Source organism: Fundulus heteroclitus, unplaced genomic scaffold (genome assembly GCF_011125445.2).
Source record: "Fundulus heteroclitus isolate FHET01 unplaced genomic scaffold, MU-UCD_Fhet_4.1 scaffold_429, whole genome shotgun sequence".
Taxonomy (NCBI): Eukaryota; Metazoa; Chordata; class Actinopteri; order Cyprinodontiformes; family Fundulidae; genus Fundulus; species Fundulus heteroclitus.
The window spans coordinates 5467-19334 of NW_023396845.1; the positions used below are offsets into that span (position 1 = coordinate 5467).

General features: G+C 39.7%; 1 protein-coding gene across 4 annotated transcripts in view; it reads left to right on the forward strand.

Annotated features, from left to right (window-relative positions):
- Positions 1-1091: 1091 nt before the first annotated feature.
- The window catches only part of LOC110366770 (A-kinase anchor protein 6), a gene marked incomplete at its 5' end in the record, with an annotated part of 86429 nt that continues 73652 nt past the window's right edge, over positions 1092-13868 (forward strand). For all 4 annotated transcript variants that reach the window (XR_004929310.1, XM_036131374.1, XM_036131375.1 and 1 more), the window contains 2 exon segments: positions 1092-1175; positions 1483-1635. Coding sequence is in view for 3 of the 4 variants with exons in the window: in XM_036131374.1 (XP_035987267.1) it covers positions 1092-1175; positions 1483-1635 (237 nt within the window).

Consider the following 13868-nt stretch of genomic DNA (forward strand, 5'->3'; position numbering starts at 1 on the left):
TAGTTCTCACTAGGTGTGGATGGCGCCAATGATCTGCATTGGATGGCGCACATTACGTGAAATAAATATTTATAAATTTTAAACTGAAGCCAAGAGTAACGAGTAACGTTTGTTTTAAAAATGTAAGGAATAGAAAGTACAGATACTTGTGTGAAAATGTAATGAGTAGAAGTAAGAAGTAGGAAGAAAAATAAGTAATGGAGTAAAGTATAGATACCTAAAAAGTGTACTTAAGTACAGTAACGAAGTATTTGTACTTCGTTACTTGACACCTCTGTTGATTAGCAACTACTTTCTCAAGAATTTTAGATAAGAAAAGAAAATTAGATATAGGTCTGTAATTTACTAACTCATCTTGATCAAGAGATGGTTTCTTAAGTAAAGGTTTAATAACAGCTACTTTAAAAGCCTGTGGTACATATCCATTTACCAAGGATAGATTAATCATGTCTAAAATAGGACCACTGATCAGAGGGAATACCTCCTTAAACAACTTGGTTGGGATTGGGTCTAACATACAGGTAGAAGGTTTAGATGAAGCTAAAATTTTAGATAGCTCACAAAGCTCTACTGCTTTTAAACAGTTCAGACACTGCGCAGGTTCTAAGGATTCCTCCAATGCTGCCTCACTTACTGAGGACGAGGTAATCATGTTTGGGAGGATGCCAATTATTTTATTTTTAATGGAATCAATTTTATTTATGAAGAATCCCATAAAATCATTACTCCTAAGAGCTAAGGGAATGGATGGATCAACAGAGCTGTGGCTCTGGGTAAGGTTGGCAACTGTACTGAAGAGAAATGTAGGATTATTCTTATTCTCCTCAATTAATGATGAAAAATATGCTGCTCTAACTCTGCGAAGGGTCTTGTTATACAACAATAGACTGTCCCTCCAGATTAGGTAGGATATCTGTGTTGTAAATTATTAAATCATTTTTTGAAGCAGCACAAAAGTATGAAATAGGGAGAATTTAATTATTTGTCTTGCAGTTAACAATATGAAATTGTTTTGTTCTCACATATTTGAAATCTGCATTTCCTGACTTTACGTCCATCGTGAGTTATTTCAACTGTATGTCTGTCAACAGTCCCTGTGTTCAGAGATTCGAATCCGACGCCGAAGAGTGGCTTCTGTTCTCAAACTGTGCTGGAAGCTTCTGCAGCAGAGCCAGGTGAGTGAAAGAATATTTAAAATTCATTTAGAAAACATCACAAAATATATTCAGGTCAAGAACATAAGCAGGTAAAACAACCTAAACGATATGCATTAATTCAAAGAATTCATTATAATAATTTTTATTGAAAAATTATAAAAGTTTCAGTCCATGCACAATTTATTTCTTCGTTTGAGACAGAGTACCTAATCTCAACATGGTTGGAGTAGTTGTAATTTTGTTAAATGTGTAAATTCTTGTGTTGAGTAGCAGAAAACAATACTCATGCCCACACATATTTCTATCTGAAATTCCCCTTGGACAGTCGAGCCTGATCGCTGAAGTGGGCCCAGATGCAGAGCAGCACCGAGAGGCCCTGCAGCTGTTGTCAATCAACCTGGAGAGAAGGTGGGAGGCAATAGTGATGCAGACAGTGCAATGGCAGAACAGACTGAAGAGAGAGCTGGGAGAGCAGCAGGTTGGAGTGCCCTGACATTTACACTTTACATCCGTCATTTCACACTGCAGGCAGTAAGCTGACACAGTTCCACTCAGTGAGCATGACAGTGTTTGATTTGGTGCTAAAGTGACTTCTAAAAGACAGATGTGTTATGACTAAAGTTGTATCCCTTTTTTATGGAACAATCCATATATTGGATTTTAAAACAAACATTCGGGAAATCAAGCTTTCATTCATTTTATCATTCATTCTTTCTTTATTTGTTTATCCTTTTGCAGTTCATACTCAGGTTTTAAAGTAACTAGCCAGTACACTTTCAGTGTGCGTCAATCAAGACAAATAATATAAAAATCAGATATTGTATACTGTGGGCAGAAAATTAGGGAAATTGTGAAATGTACGTGTTTTGTTATGTTCCAAATTTTAAAAACTGGAAAGCATAGAACTAAGAGGATATTTCATTGTTGTTTTGTAAACAGGAATGGCCAATGCCTGGGTAGATAGATTGTGCAACAATATAACAGAAATCTATCTATCTATCTATCTATCTATCTATCTATCTATCTATCTATCTATCTATCTATCTATCTATCTATCTATCTATCTATATATATATATATATATATATATATATATATGCATGTGTGTGTGTATATATGAATACATTCAATGTGTCTACTTGTAAAATTCAGTTTATCAATATATAGAAGAGTTTAGAATCCACTCTGTCTTTTAGAAGGAAACCAACACAGTTTCAGAGTATGTCTAAATAAGAATATCAAGGATGCACTTTTTAAACCTTACACAAATTCTTCTTACCCGCTGACATACTACAGGGATGAATCCATTCCTACTGTATTCTCAATTTTCTTTTTTTGTGTCCTGTCTAGCAATGTGGCAATAAGAATTTTTGTCTTAATGCAAAAAAGAGCCAAACAGATATTACACTGAAAAAAACAACTCATAAGATTTACTTAAAAAATATATTGTAAGTATTTGCACTCAAATTATTTAAGTAAAACTTAATGCTGCAATTTTAAGTAACACTCACTTGCCAGTATCAAGTAAATTTCACTTTCCATTATACATAACAGTTGTGAAGATATTGAGTAACATTTACTTAATTACATCCAAGTTGTAAGTTAGATTTATTTAAAAAATTAAGTAAAGTGAACTTGCATTTTACTCAAAATTTTAAGTAAATTTTATATTCCTGTAGAATTTGCTGTTATGAAGTAATTAAGTAGATTTTATTATTTTCTTGTGCTTGACATTTACTTTGCTTAATTATGTTAATATTACTTACTAATATTAGGTAATCATTGCCAGTTTTCTTTTGATAAATGTTACCAAATAAATTGAACCAATAGTCTGTCATGGGTCAGCAAGAAATTTGACAGTCTAACTGGAATAGTACTATTCAAATATGTAATAAAAGAAAAAAGTACAACCCTCTGAAACTGAGCTTCAATATTCATTACAGAAATGTACTCATATGTCACATCAAGAAGATTTAACTTAAACAAACATGCTTAAAATAACTTCTGGTTGAGGGTCCGAACAGAAACAGACACTTAAACTTTGAGCATTGGAGTATAGATTATGTATGCCTCTATGTAAATGACATAAGCATGTACAAATATAGCATTAATATTAAAAGTGCATTTTGTTGTACTGCATTAGAATTTGTACCGAAAAAAAGATAAGATTGGTATGACTTGTAAACAACAAATACACAGTATTACATATACACCACATCCAACACAGATCTGGTAATAGTCACTACTCAAATGTGCAATAAAAACCTTACAAACCTACACACTGAAACGGTGCAATTTCAACACTTAAACCAGTCGTCCAGACTAGTTGACTTTTAAGAATGCAGTTACAACATTAATAAAACAAAATCAACACAAAAAAATGAGCAGCTTCAACTGTCTAACCATTCTCAATGAAGAATAAAATCTCCACTAGATATTTGAATAAAGGTATCGGTTATTTGGTTAAAAAAAATAACAGATACCTTATTTGGCAAAAAATAAAAAAACATTAATGACTAGGCAACCTTCCACTAACACTAAATGGAACCCACTGCTAATTCTTGGCATTTGATGCCACATTTTCCTCCTCTAAGATGGAAAAGTCATAAATGCATGTAGGAAAGCAACTTAAACTTCAAGGTGTTTACTTTTGGGGACAGTTTAAATCCATCCAAGTTTTTGGAAGACTTCAAAAGTGTAGTGCAAAGTGGGAGGGTATCACTGATCTCTATTCACTGGAGTGCTGATTTGCCCGAAAAACTGAAGTCACTGGCCGCCATCTTGCTACTTCCTACTCTCACAGAACCCCACAGGATTTGGTTACAACAATAAGCAGTTTTCTGGCTGTGTGAAAACGTTTAACAGGTAATTCTACAGTGAGTGGATGTACTAACTCTATCAAGTAATGAGTAAGTCATGTGCTGAAATATATTGCATGTTATTTATACGTGTGTGTGTGTATATATAAATAACATGCAATATATTTCAGCACATAACTTTCTCAGTACTTGATAGTGTTGGTACATAACATAAAAGTATATGGCATTTGACATTTTAAAAGTTTTAAGCCTCCCCTGAACATGAGAAAATCCTCGTTATTCGATGCTGTAGCGCACATATTCCCTAGTTACTGGAGGAAAATAAGGAGTACCAATATGGCGGTTGGTGGCTTCACAGAGATGTGTACTAACAACGGCGAATCAGCAATCCAGTGAATAAATGGAGATCAGTGGAGGGTATGTCAACTTCAGGGCATATATCAGTCCCAGGAGCAGCAAGCAGGCTTTTGCAGTACTGTTGAATGCTGCCAAAATCTCCCGGCCTTCAAGGATGGAGACATCAACTGGATCCTCATCAGCACCGTGGAGAACAAGTATTTTTCCGGATATGTTTATTGACGTCACTCCGGCTGTCCTCCTGCATGTAATGCACAACAACAAAGAAGAATGTTTATTCTTTTATTCGAAAAACAAATAAAAGAACTGCTTGAATCAAAGTGACTTCTTTATCAGGGAAGAAAGAACACAAGAATACATCTGTTTGACTACTTTCTTCTTAATTTGAACATTTAAAGGGACATTGTGTAAAGAAGACAACATCTCCTGTTATCTATTAAAATCAACCATCCATCCCTCTTCTAACCCGCTTAGTCCCTCATCGGGTACACCCAGGACAGGTCGCCAGTCTGTCGCAGGGCCACACAGAGACAAACAACCATTCTCGCACACACTCACACCTAAGGACAATTTAGAGAAGCCAATTAACCTAACAGTCATGTTTTTAGGACTGTGGGAGGAAGCCGGAGTACCCGGAGAGAACCCACGCATGCACAGGGAGAACATGCAAACTCCATGCAGAAAGACCTAGGGTTGGATTTGAACCCTGAACCTTCTTGCTGCAAGGCACCAGCGATAACCACTGCACCACTGTGAAGCCCTTTAAAACCAAATAGTTAAAAAGTATTTTTTCATTAATCACTAAGTAGTACACCCATCAACAGACTGAAGTGTTCTAATAAGCTCTGAATAATGATTTATACTGTATATATATGAAAAGCTCTGTGCTGGCTGCCATATTGTGTCGCCATGTTTATACGTTCAGTAATGGTGCATTACATTGATGCTGCATTTATGTGCAGCTGGCTGTCGGTAACAAACCAGATGTCATTTTAGTCACAGCAGTCGAAAGAAGGCTGGTAAACCTGGATCAGGAAAACAATACAACATCGTCATGTTTTGCCTTGTGCTGACGGACCACTTCTTTGCATAGAGGCTTGTCTATGCCGCTACATGCAGCGGCTGTTGTCCATCTGCTGTCTGCTAGGCCTGTACAATAATTCAATAACGATATATATCAATCTATAGACATATGTCAATCATGTAAAAAAAGGGTCATTAAAAGTTCAATAGAAAAACAAATTTCCCTCTTTTTGCATTTTAGACATGTGGGTTAATATTAATTCATTACATCCTAACCAATCACAGCGTAAACCCAGGAACCGAGCTTTGCCACCTTCAAAGAGTTCAGAGAGAATGCATACTTTTTTCTTTTTTAAAAACTTGCAGTTTTGGTAAAGAGGTGGTTGAATAAAAGGTTCAGTCTGTGTTTGTGTGTTTTTATCTAAAAATAGGTTGCTATGCAACATAATAAAATGGCTAGGGCTGCTTTTTAAATATCTGTTTTGAATTTGTTGATAGTTATCGATATCAATCAATATGATTTCTATTATATCGAAATACAACCGCAACAGTAGATGGCAGTAATTCCTACACAATGTCCCTTTAGTCCGCCATAAAAGATTATTTTTAACTGACTAAAATCATGCCATACCAAGCAGTCTTCAAAATGTTCCTCTTCCTTCTCCCCGAGGTACAGTGTAAGGCTGTGAATAACGGTTCCTCCTCTACCTCCTCTCCCTAGACCTCAAGTCCAACTGTCCACAAAGTCCACTGGTTCCTCCAAAGGACACCCTAAAAAAAAGAGACACAATTTGTGGTATTAAAACAATGTTCAAAAATATTCAGCCACAATTTTAATATTAAATTTTGATGGCTGAATAAGGGCAAATATAAGACAATATTCTATCATGCATACATTATTTTCCCACCTACCTGAATAATGAGGATAACCTTTTTATGTGATTTGCTTCCTGTTGATAAATAGAAAAATAACAAAACTTGCCAAATCCGGTCGGGAGAAGGGCGAAAACATCGTTTCCACCAACAAAAGCCTTCAGAGCCGTTCTCTGATGTTCTTTTAATGAAACAATATTAGGTAGATTGGACAACACGGAAGAAATAGCAGCATCAATGTTAACGCTTGCTTCCTCAACGAGCCGCCATTGCTATCAAAACAGTCTTACGTCATGGTCGCGTCTCCACTACGTCACATCTATGAAATGCCAGCCCTGCGTCCTGATTGGCCAGACCATAAAATTGGTTGGAGAAATCACTTTCTACCGGCGATGTCCCAGATGTATGTGAGTGGAGCTAGGCGGAGTAACATACAGCTGGCTTTTGTCAGGTTAGCTGTGAGCTACAGTGCGCATGCGCTTGTGACCGTTTCGAAACGCAAAATTTTTTAAGTAAAGTTTACGCAGTATTTGTAGGTTTATGTTCATACTAATATCAAGCATTTAAATAGTTTAAGGAAATCTAAGTAAAACTTACTCTTTCTCCAAAATCCATGTATTACTTAAAAAAAGGTTTAATTTTACTTCAGAAATTCTAGTTCTTACAGAAGCTTAAAAATACAAAGTAGAAATTAAGACGAATACTGTAATAGAGTTTACAACACCAAAAAGTAATTTTTTACAGTGTACTTTCACAAGCAGAGCCTTACTGCTTTCGCCACAGTGCCCTGCTTGATTTACTGTATATATGCAAGAAGCTTTATTAGAATGTATGCAGGGTATATTTCATGTAAAATGGACACTGAGACAAGAAGGTAGAAGAGGAAAAAAGGGGAAAAGGTGAAATAGGAAAATAAAGAGAGAGCGATACAACATCCTCAGTCTGCTTCTTAACCTGAAAAGAGAGATGTGAAAATAACAGCAAAACCAGCCAATAAAGTTTTGCATGTACAAACAAGCAACGCCTTAATACCATCACTGAAGAATATACAGTATTATTTAATACGGAATGTGACAGCTGAAGAAAATAATAGGGATTTTCTGGGTAGAAGTGAATCTGTATTTACCTTTCCCAAGCAACTGTGGGTGCTTGTGAGAGTGTCTTTTTTATGTAAGGTTTTTCCATGAGAAAAATGCTCAATAGTGGTTGCGAAGAGCAAAAGACCCACCCCCCAGAGCACCGAGGCAGACGCCAGGGGAACCAAAATCCCAGATGCTCGACCTTCAGAATAAAGGTGCCCAAGAGGGGCCAACAGAGGGAATCTTCCTCCCCCATCCAAGGGAAGAGGAGAGACGGCCCCAACATACACCCCAATAGCCACAATGCCAAAGCCCCAGGAGCCGCGGGGATCAGCCTGGTGGCACCACCGGCAGCCAGCAACGTCGGAGCAGATCCAGCCATGGACTACAGAGACCTCAGGGGCGCCCTCCCCCCGACGGGGGATCTGACCAAGCCATGGGGGGCCAGGCCTCACGAAGCAGCCACCAGGAGCGAGCTGGCACCCGCCCGAGCCCCGATCCCCGGACACCGTGGACCACCAATGCACCAGCAGGCCAAGGCGCCAGCTAGTGGAGGGAAGAAGGAAAGGGAGGGGGGGTGGGTTCCAAACTTAGTGGAGACTTGAGATGTCCCGGGAGAGGGGGCAGTACAAACCCAACCAGACAAATAAACAAACAGAAAACTACGTACACAGTCACATTCACTCGTTATCACTCGCTACCACCCCCACATGCAAACACTCCTACAAGAAAAAAAATAGGTGGGGCACAGTACACACACTCACACTCACCCCACACATCCTATACTCCCATGTCCAGCCCCCAGACCCGAGAAGTGAACATCAAGATGGGACGGGGGGTGGGGGTTTGGGGGGTTTTGTGGACCACTACAACACGACCTACTCATTCCATGCTCCGATATTAACCCCCCATCCCGGTCCCGGACCAGACGACCCATGGGCCCACCCACCCAGAGATGGAGCCAACATGTATCAAATGGGCCAACCAACAATAGCCCCCCCCCCCACAAACCCTGAGGTACTACCTGCCCCACACTCTCCACTCTATGTTCTAGTCCTCACCCATATTCCAGGGGATAACAGAAGTGCCAGCCCCAGTCCCGGCCGATCACCCGGACCCAACGTCTGCCGCCAACCAAGACCCCGGACAGGTGGCCTGCTCCTCCTCCAGGCCCCAGACTCTGGGTGGCAATCGGGTGGCACAGGGATGTGAAAAAGGTCACCGAGCCTGCCTCCATCTTCTCAAGTGTCATGTTGTTGCATGTTGTTATCAAGTGTGTTTAAAACTGGCACAGTCCACCCACCCTCCGGAAGGTAGCTGGTGCCAGTGCAACCCCCCATGCATCCTACCCTCAATACCTAAATGCGTGTGGGGGCAGAGAAAGCTACCAGGGGTGAGGCCTACACAATAAGCCCCCCCCCCCCATGTCAAATGTACATTTTCATTCAGCTTTAAAGAAGAACAAAAACAATCTAATGGTGTTAAAACAAATTTCACAGTCAGCCTGACACAATAACAATCTCTTTGTTATGGAATCCAGTGTCCTAATGGTTAACCTTGAAGGCTGTAGAGTCATGGGCCCACACTGACACATACACAAACATGGTGATTCACCGTATTCGCTGTGCCACTCTGCAAGAAGGTGGCACCTGGCAAGGCTGTTACTGCAGTCTCCTGTCTACCCATGTATGTCTTTCTCTTGATGGGCTGTACTTAAATAAAAATTTCCCCACAGGGGACAAAAATTCAATTTCAAATTCAAATAAATAATAATTTAAAATTATTTGCATTTTCTGAGTACATGATTGAAAGAAAAAGGCAAACAACTTTTATAGTTTCATTTAGGATCCTCGAAATGTATTTAGGTTCTACTGCAATTGGAAACTCATACAACTCATATGATACAAGTAATTTGTTGAATCATGAACAAACTTTTACTAATTTAGTATGCTAAATTTAGCCATAGAGTACATGTTCTGGAGGTAGGCTTTTTATCTACTGTGGTTAAATAAAAAAAATGTTGTGTCCCAGAAAACCAAAGTAAGTGACTGAAAGAGTATGATGTCACATGTTTGGGATGACAGCAGTCTCCACAGATGTATCTGTCAATTTAAAATGGATGGAACCTTAATGACACTTACAAGTGAAGGAACCAGAGTGAATCCAGGGAAGGAAACTCTTGTCCGGCTTGGTAATACTAAGTGGGCTTGAGGGCAATGCCAGAGCAGAATCTGAGCGGCAGGGATTCAGGAACCAGTCTTCAGAGCACAGAGACATGACAGGTGAGTAATCCAAAGCACGAACGAACTACGAGAAACAGGAGACAAAAGTTAGAACTAGGAACTAGAATATCAGACTCACAGGAACGAGGAACTGTCTACAGGACAGTGGCCACTAAGTGTACCACAACGGTTTAACACTCTGGCGTCCTTCAGCTGACTAAGCGCTCCTTTTAAGCTCCCACCGGAGCTGCCGAGACAAGCTGCAGGTGTGGGCCACGCCCACCTGTCAACTACAGTCACCTGTGGAGGAGAGTTAGCAGAGAATAGGCCGTGCCAACAGCATGGCCTGCAGAATCCTGACAGTACATATATTTAGCACAATACTAGCCTTTAACCATTTAACAACCCCAACAGTGCGACCTCCATAATGATGACCAGATGCTAGTGGCATGATGAGACCACCTCCTAACTATGCTACCTCCTAACCATGTGGGTTGAGTTTCCGGCTTAAAAATGGTCAAAAAAATTGCGTTAAGTTGAAACATTCTTTCTTGTTTTACTTAACGCGGTCACTGGATCATCTGAGATAGAAATGGCTGAAGAACCAGGCTCAGCCATCTTCGATAAGACGGATGCAATGTGCGAGATCGCTATTATTCAACCCCGAGAAAACGTTGAGGATGACCTTAGGAACCCCCCTCTATGATAAAAACAACAGCTTTGAGAACCTCAACCAATCGACAAATCCTTTTAAGTGGGCTATCTCTGATGTTAGGCCCCAAACTCCAAATCAGTATACAATACAACCTACCCCCCCCCCCCCACATGAAGAGTGGTTTTTAAAACCTTATGGTATGTTTGGTGAATGAGAGTACATATTCAAGTATTAAACAGGCGAGCCCCAACTTTACAAATTTGACCCAGAAGAGGAGATCACACCCTAATCAGATACCTGCAACTTGATGCATAATGATTGGGCAATTCTGAGACTTGCGATCCCCCACATCAACAAAGGTGGTGAAACAACCCCTTATGCTCAGTCTACAGAAAATCTCAGAAAATACACATTCCATGTGATCAGTAAATTGATACCTGAAAGATTCTCTTTAGGGCAATATGGGAAACAAGAGCTACTACAAGCGGGTGATGATTTGTACGTGCAAGCAGACTCTGTCAGTGTTCAGTTTTTGGCCTGCTTTGCTTTGGACAATTTTCCAGCACTTTTCACGTCCCATCCAGCCCAGTTCTCTCTCCACCTCTTATCACTGCCACCTGCCGCCGCTAATTAAGCTAGACTCAATCCACCTGTTAACATCCCTACATAAACCCACCCGAGTCTGCTAATTCCTGCCGGATCGTCTTTTCCCAACAGCTCTCGACACTCTTTCCTGCTGCTACCCTGCATGCACCAGCCTTCGTCCCTCGACATTTGCCTCGCACGCCTGCTTCTGCTCCTTCATGTCCGCCTGCCTCTGCTCCTTCATGTCCACCTGCCTTGGCTCCTTCACTTCCACCTGCTCCAGCTCTGCTGTGTCCGCCAGCTCCAGCCATCATCGTTCCTCTGCTCCAGTCTGGTACAGCCCTCTGGTTTCCTTCATCTATAACTCATCATCCTTCAAAAAAACCCTTGAATGTACCTCTCTGTGTGGCTGAATCAGGGTTCAATAAACTCAGTTCCTGACACTCTGTAACAAGACTCTTCTATCCCTAGATCTGTTTCTTTTGTAAGCTTTCAATACAGACAGCAGAATATTCAGAAACATGTTGGCCTTACTTTTTCATGCACGGTGATGGAAAATGGATGAAATAGAGGCCCGTATTTCCAACCTCTCTAGAAGCTCAAATTGTTGGATTGATATTCTCTCTGTGAAAAAAGCACTGACATATCACAACCAGCCTCTAGAACCAACCTACTTCTAAGAGCCCACCCTCCCATCCATCCTATAGATAGAGTGAAACAAGGCAGGACCCACCTCTAGAACCATCCCTCTTCTAAGACCCACTCCCTCTACCCACTAAACAAAGTGAAACAAGGCTCTCTACACATTCTTCCATCATTCTACTCGTGAAAAGACAGAATTTAAGTTCTTCAGGATGATGCTGGCATACTGGAATACAGAGTCAGATTATACAGGTGCCAAAAACTATAATCTGGGTCCGTGTCACCATACTTCACTGGTCTTCTACTCTGAATCCTCCTCTACCTCTTCATCACTAGCACCATCTCCGAGTGAGTTTATTGTTGCAAACAACCAACCTGGAGAAATCGTGGAAAATGGGTTAGCTATGGCTGAGAGAAAGGGACGCTAGAGGTCGATGGGAAAGCCCCCATTACCCTCATACAAAGCATCGCTGGATGAAATCGATGGATGGATGTCTTCCACACTCATTGCTATGGTGAAAGAGGTTTTACTTCATTTACTCAATGTTACCCGTCAAACATTTATGAAAGTTACATGCTATGGTTGTGAAATAAACCATCTGAGTCAACTTCAGCATTAATGCTTGGTGGTGGTAAACGAAGATTATTATTTTTACCGCATCATACGTAGACTCCATACGCTGCCACTCATTCCCTCTATCCAGAATCTGCTGTGCATGCAAAAGATACAGGCTGAGGATCATTTTGTCAAGGCAATAACAGAGACACCCTTGTATGAACTAAGTTCTTCAGACAGAATTCATGCATCGATTCAAGAGATGTATGCAAACACTAGGGAAATTGATCGTCTGAGACAACTCCACTGAATCTCTGAGAGCTACTGTTTAATAATTGGCAAAATTATCAGTAAGCATAGGATTCATTTCCACTGTTATGCTGATGACACTCAGCTATATTTATCCATAAATCCTGATGAATCCAATCAATTACTTTGACAACAGGCATGTCTCGATTACATCAAAACCTGGATGACTTTAAATTTCCTGCTTTTAAATTCTGACAAGAAATAAGTTGTAAACTTTGGACCAGAGTCCCCAAAAAACTAAACTTCTTAGTCATTCACTTAATCTAGATGGCATTAAATTGGCCTTTGGTAATAGAGTAAAAAATCTTGGTGTTATTTTTGACCAAGACATGTAATTTAAATCCCATATTAAACAGGTTTCCAGAGTTTCTTTTTTTCACCTCAGGAATTTTGCCAAAATTAGAAACATTCCTTCCAGGCGTGATGCTGAAAAAATGCATTTGTTACTTCAAGGCTGGACTATTGTAATTCTTTACTATCAGGAAGTCCACAAAATGCAGTTCAAAGCCTTCAGCTGATCCAGAATGCTGCTGCAAGAGTTTGGATGAAAATCAACAAGAGGGATCATATTTCTCCATTTTTGCTTGAGATAGAAAGTGCTGTCTCTGCTATTCAAAATGTGCTGCAAATTCAGCTTGCTGCAATATATGTGAGGCGAAAAACAAGGCCAGCGTTGGGAATACACTGAGGAAACACCTGGTCCCTGCGGCCAATTTAGCAAATTTCTCGCTATATTTAGTGACTTTTCAGACCCATCCAGCGACCTATTTTTCAAAAAAGCGACTAGCAAAAAATCTAACAACTTTCTTGTTATTGGCAACTTCACATGAAAGTAATAATCGTTTTAGAGCTATTGTCTAAGCACTTCTCCAAGCACTGTCTCCCATCATAGACAGGCAGCTGCTTCGATCTGAAACTTGCTTGCAGTCATAGCAAAGAGAGCAGAGCGGAAAGCCTCTCTCTTTCTTCATTTCTCATTGTATCCCGCCTTGATTTACAAAGTGGGATAAATTATGTTTTTATTTTTTTTCTTCTCTGAAACTGTTGCACTAAAACAATTCTCTCAATTTAATTCACACGCAGCTTCAATCCCTTATTCACCTTGTTCACTCTGTGACTGTTATTTTGGTAAAACTTGTTTTAATTATGATATTGTCCTTAATTACTATTCTGGCAATTTAGTAAAATTCATAAATTATTTAATAAGGTTCATTTGTAGATTCAAACAAGTTTATATATTGAGAAATAAATGCTAAATTGAAAATTGTTGAGATTTTATTAATAAACTAACACTTATTACTACATAAACACCTTAAAGTACTATAATAGGTACCGTTAACTACTGGTATCAATTCCTGGGTACCGGTTATCAGTGCCTTATCGGTTCTAATGTGAAAGGTACCTATACCTATGCAGGATTTTTTTTTTTTTTTTTGTGAGAAATCTGAAAATGTGTGGTGTGTTTATATTTATCACGCTTTGCTCTTTAATAATAGATGGTTACCCTGAAAGTGACCTATTTAGTAATAGGATGATCTTTATATAATAATAAATCAGATGAATTACTGTGCAGGTATCTTTATAAGGTTTA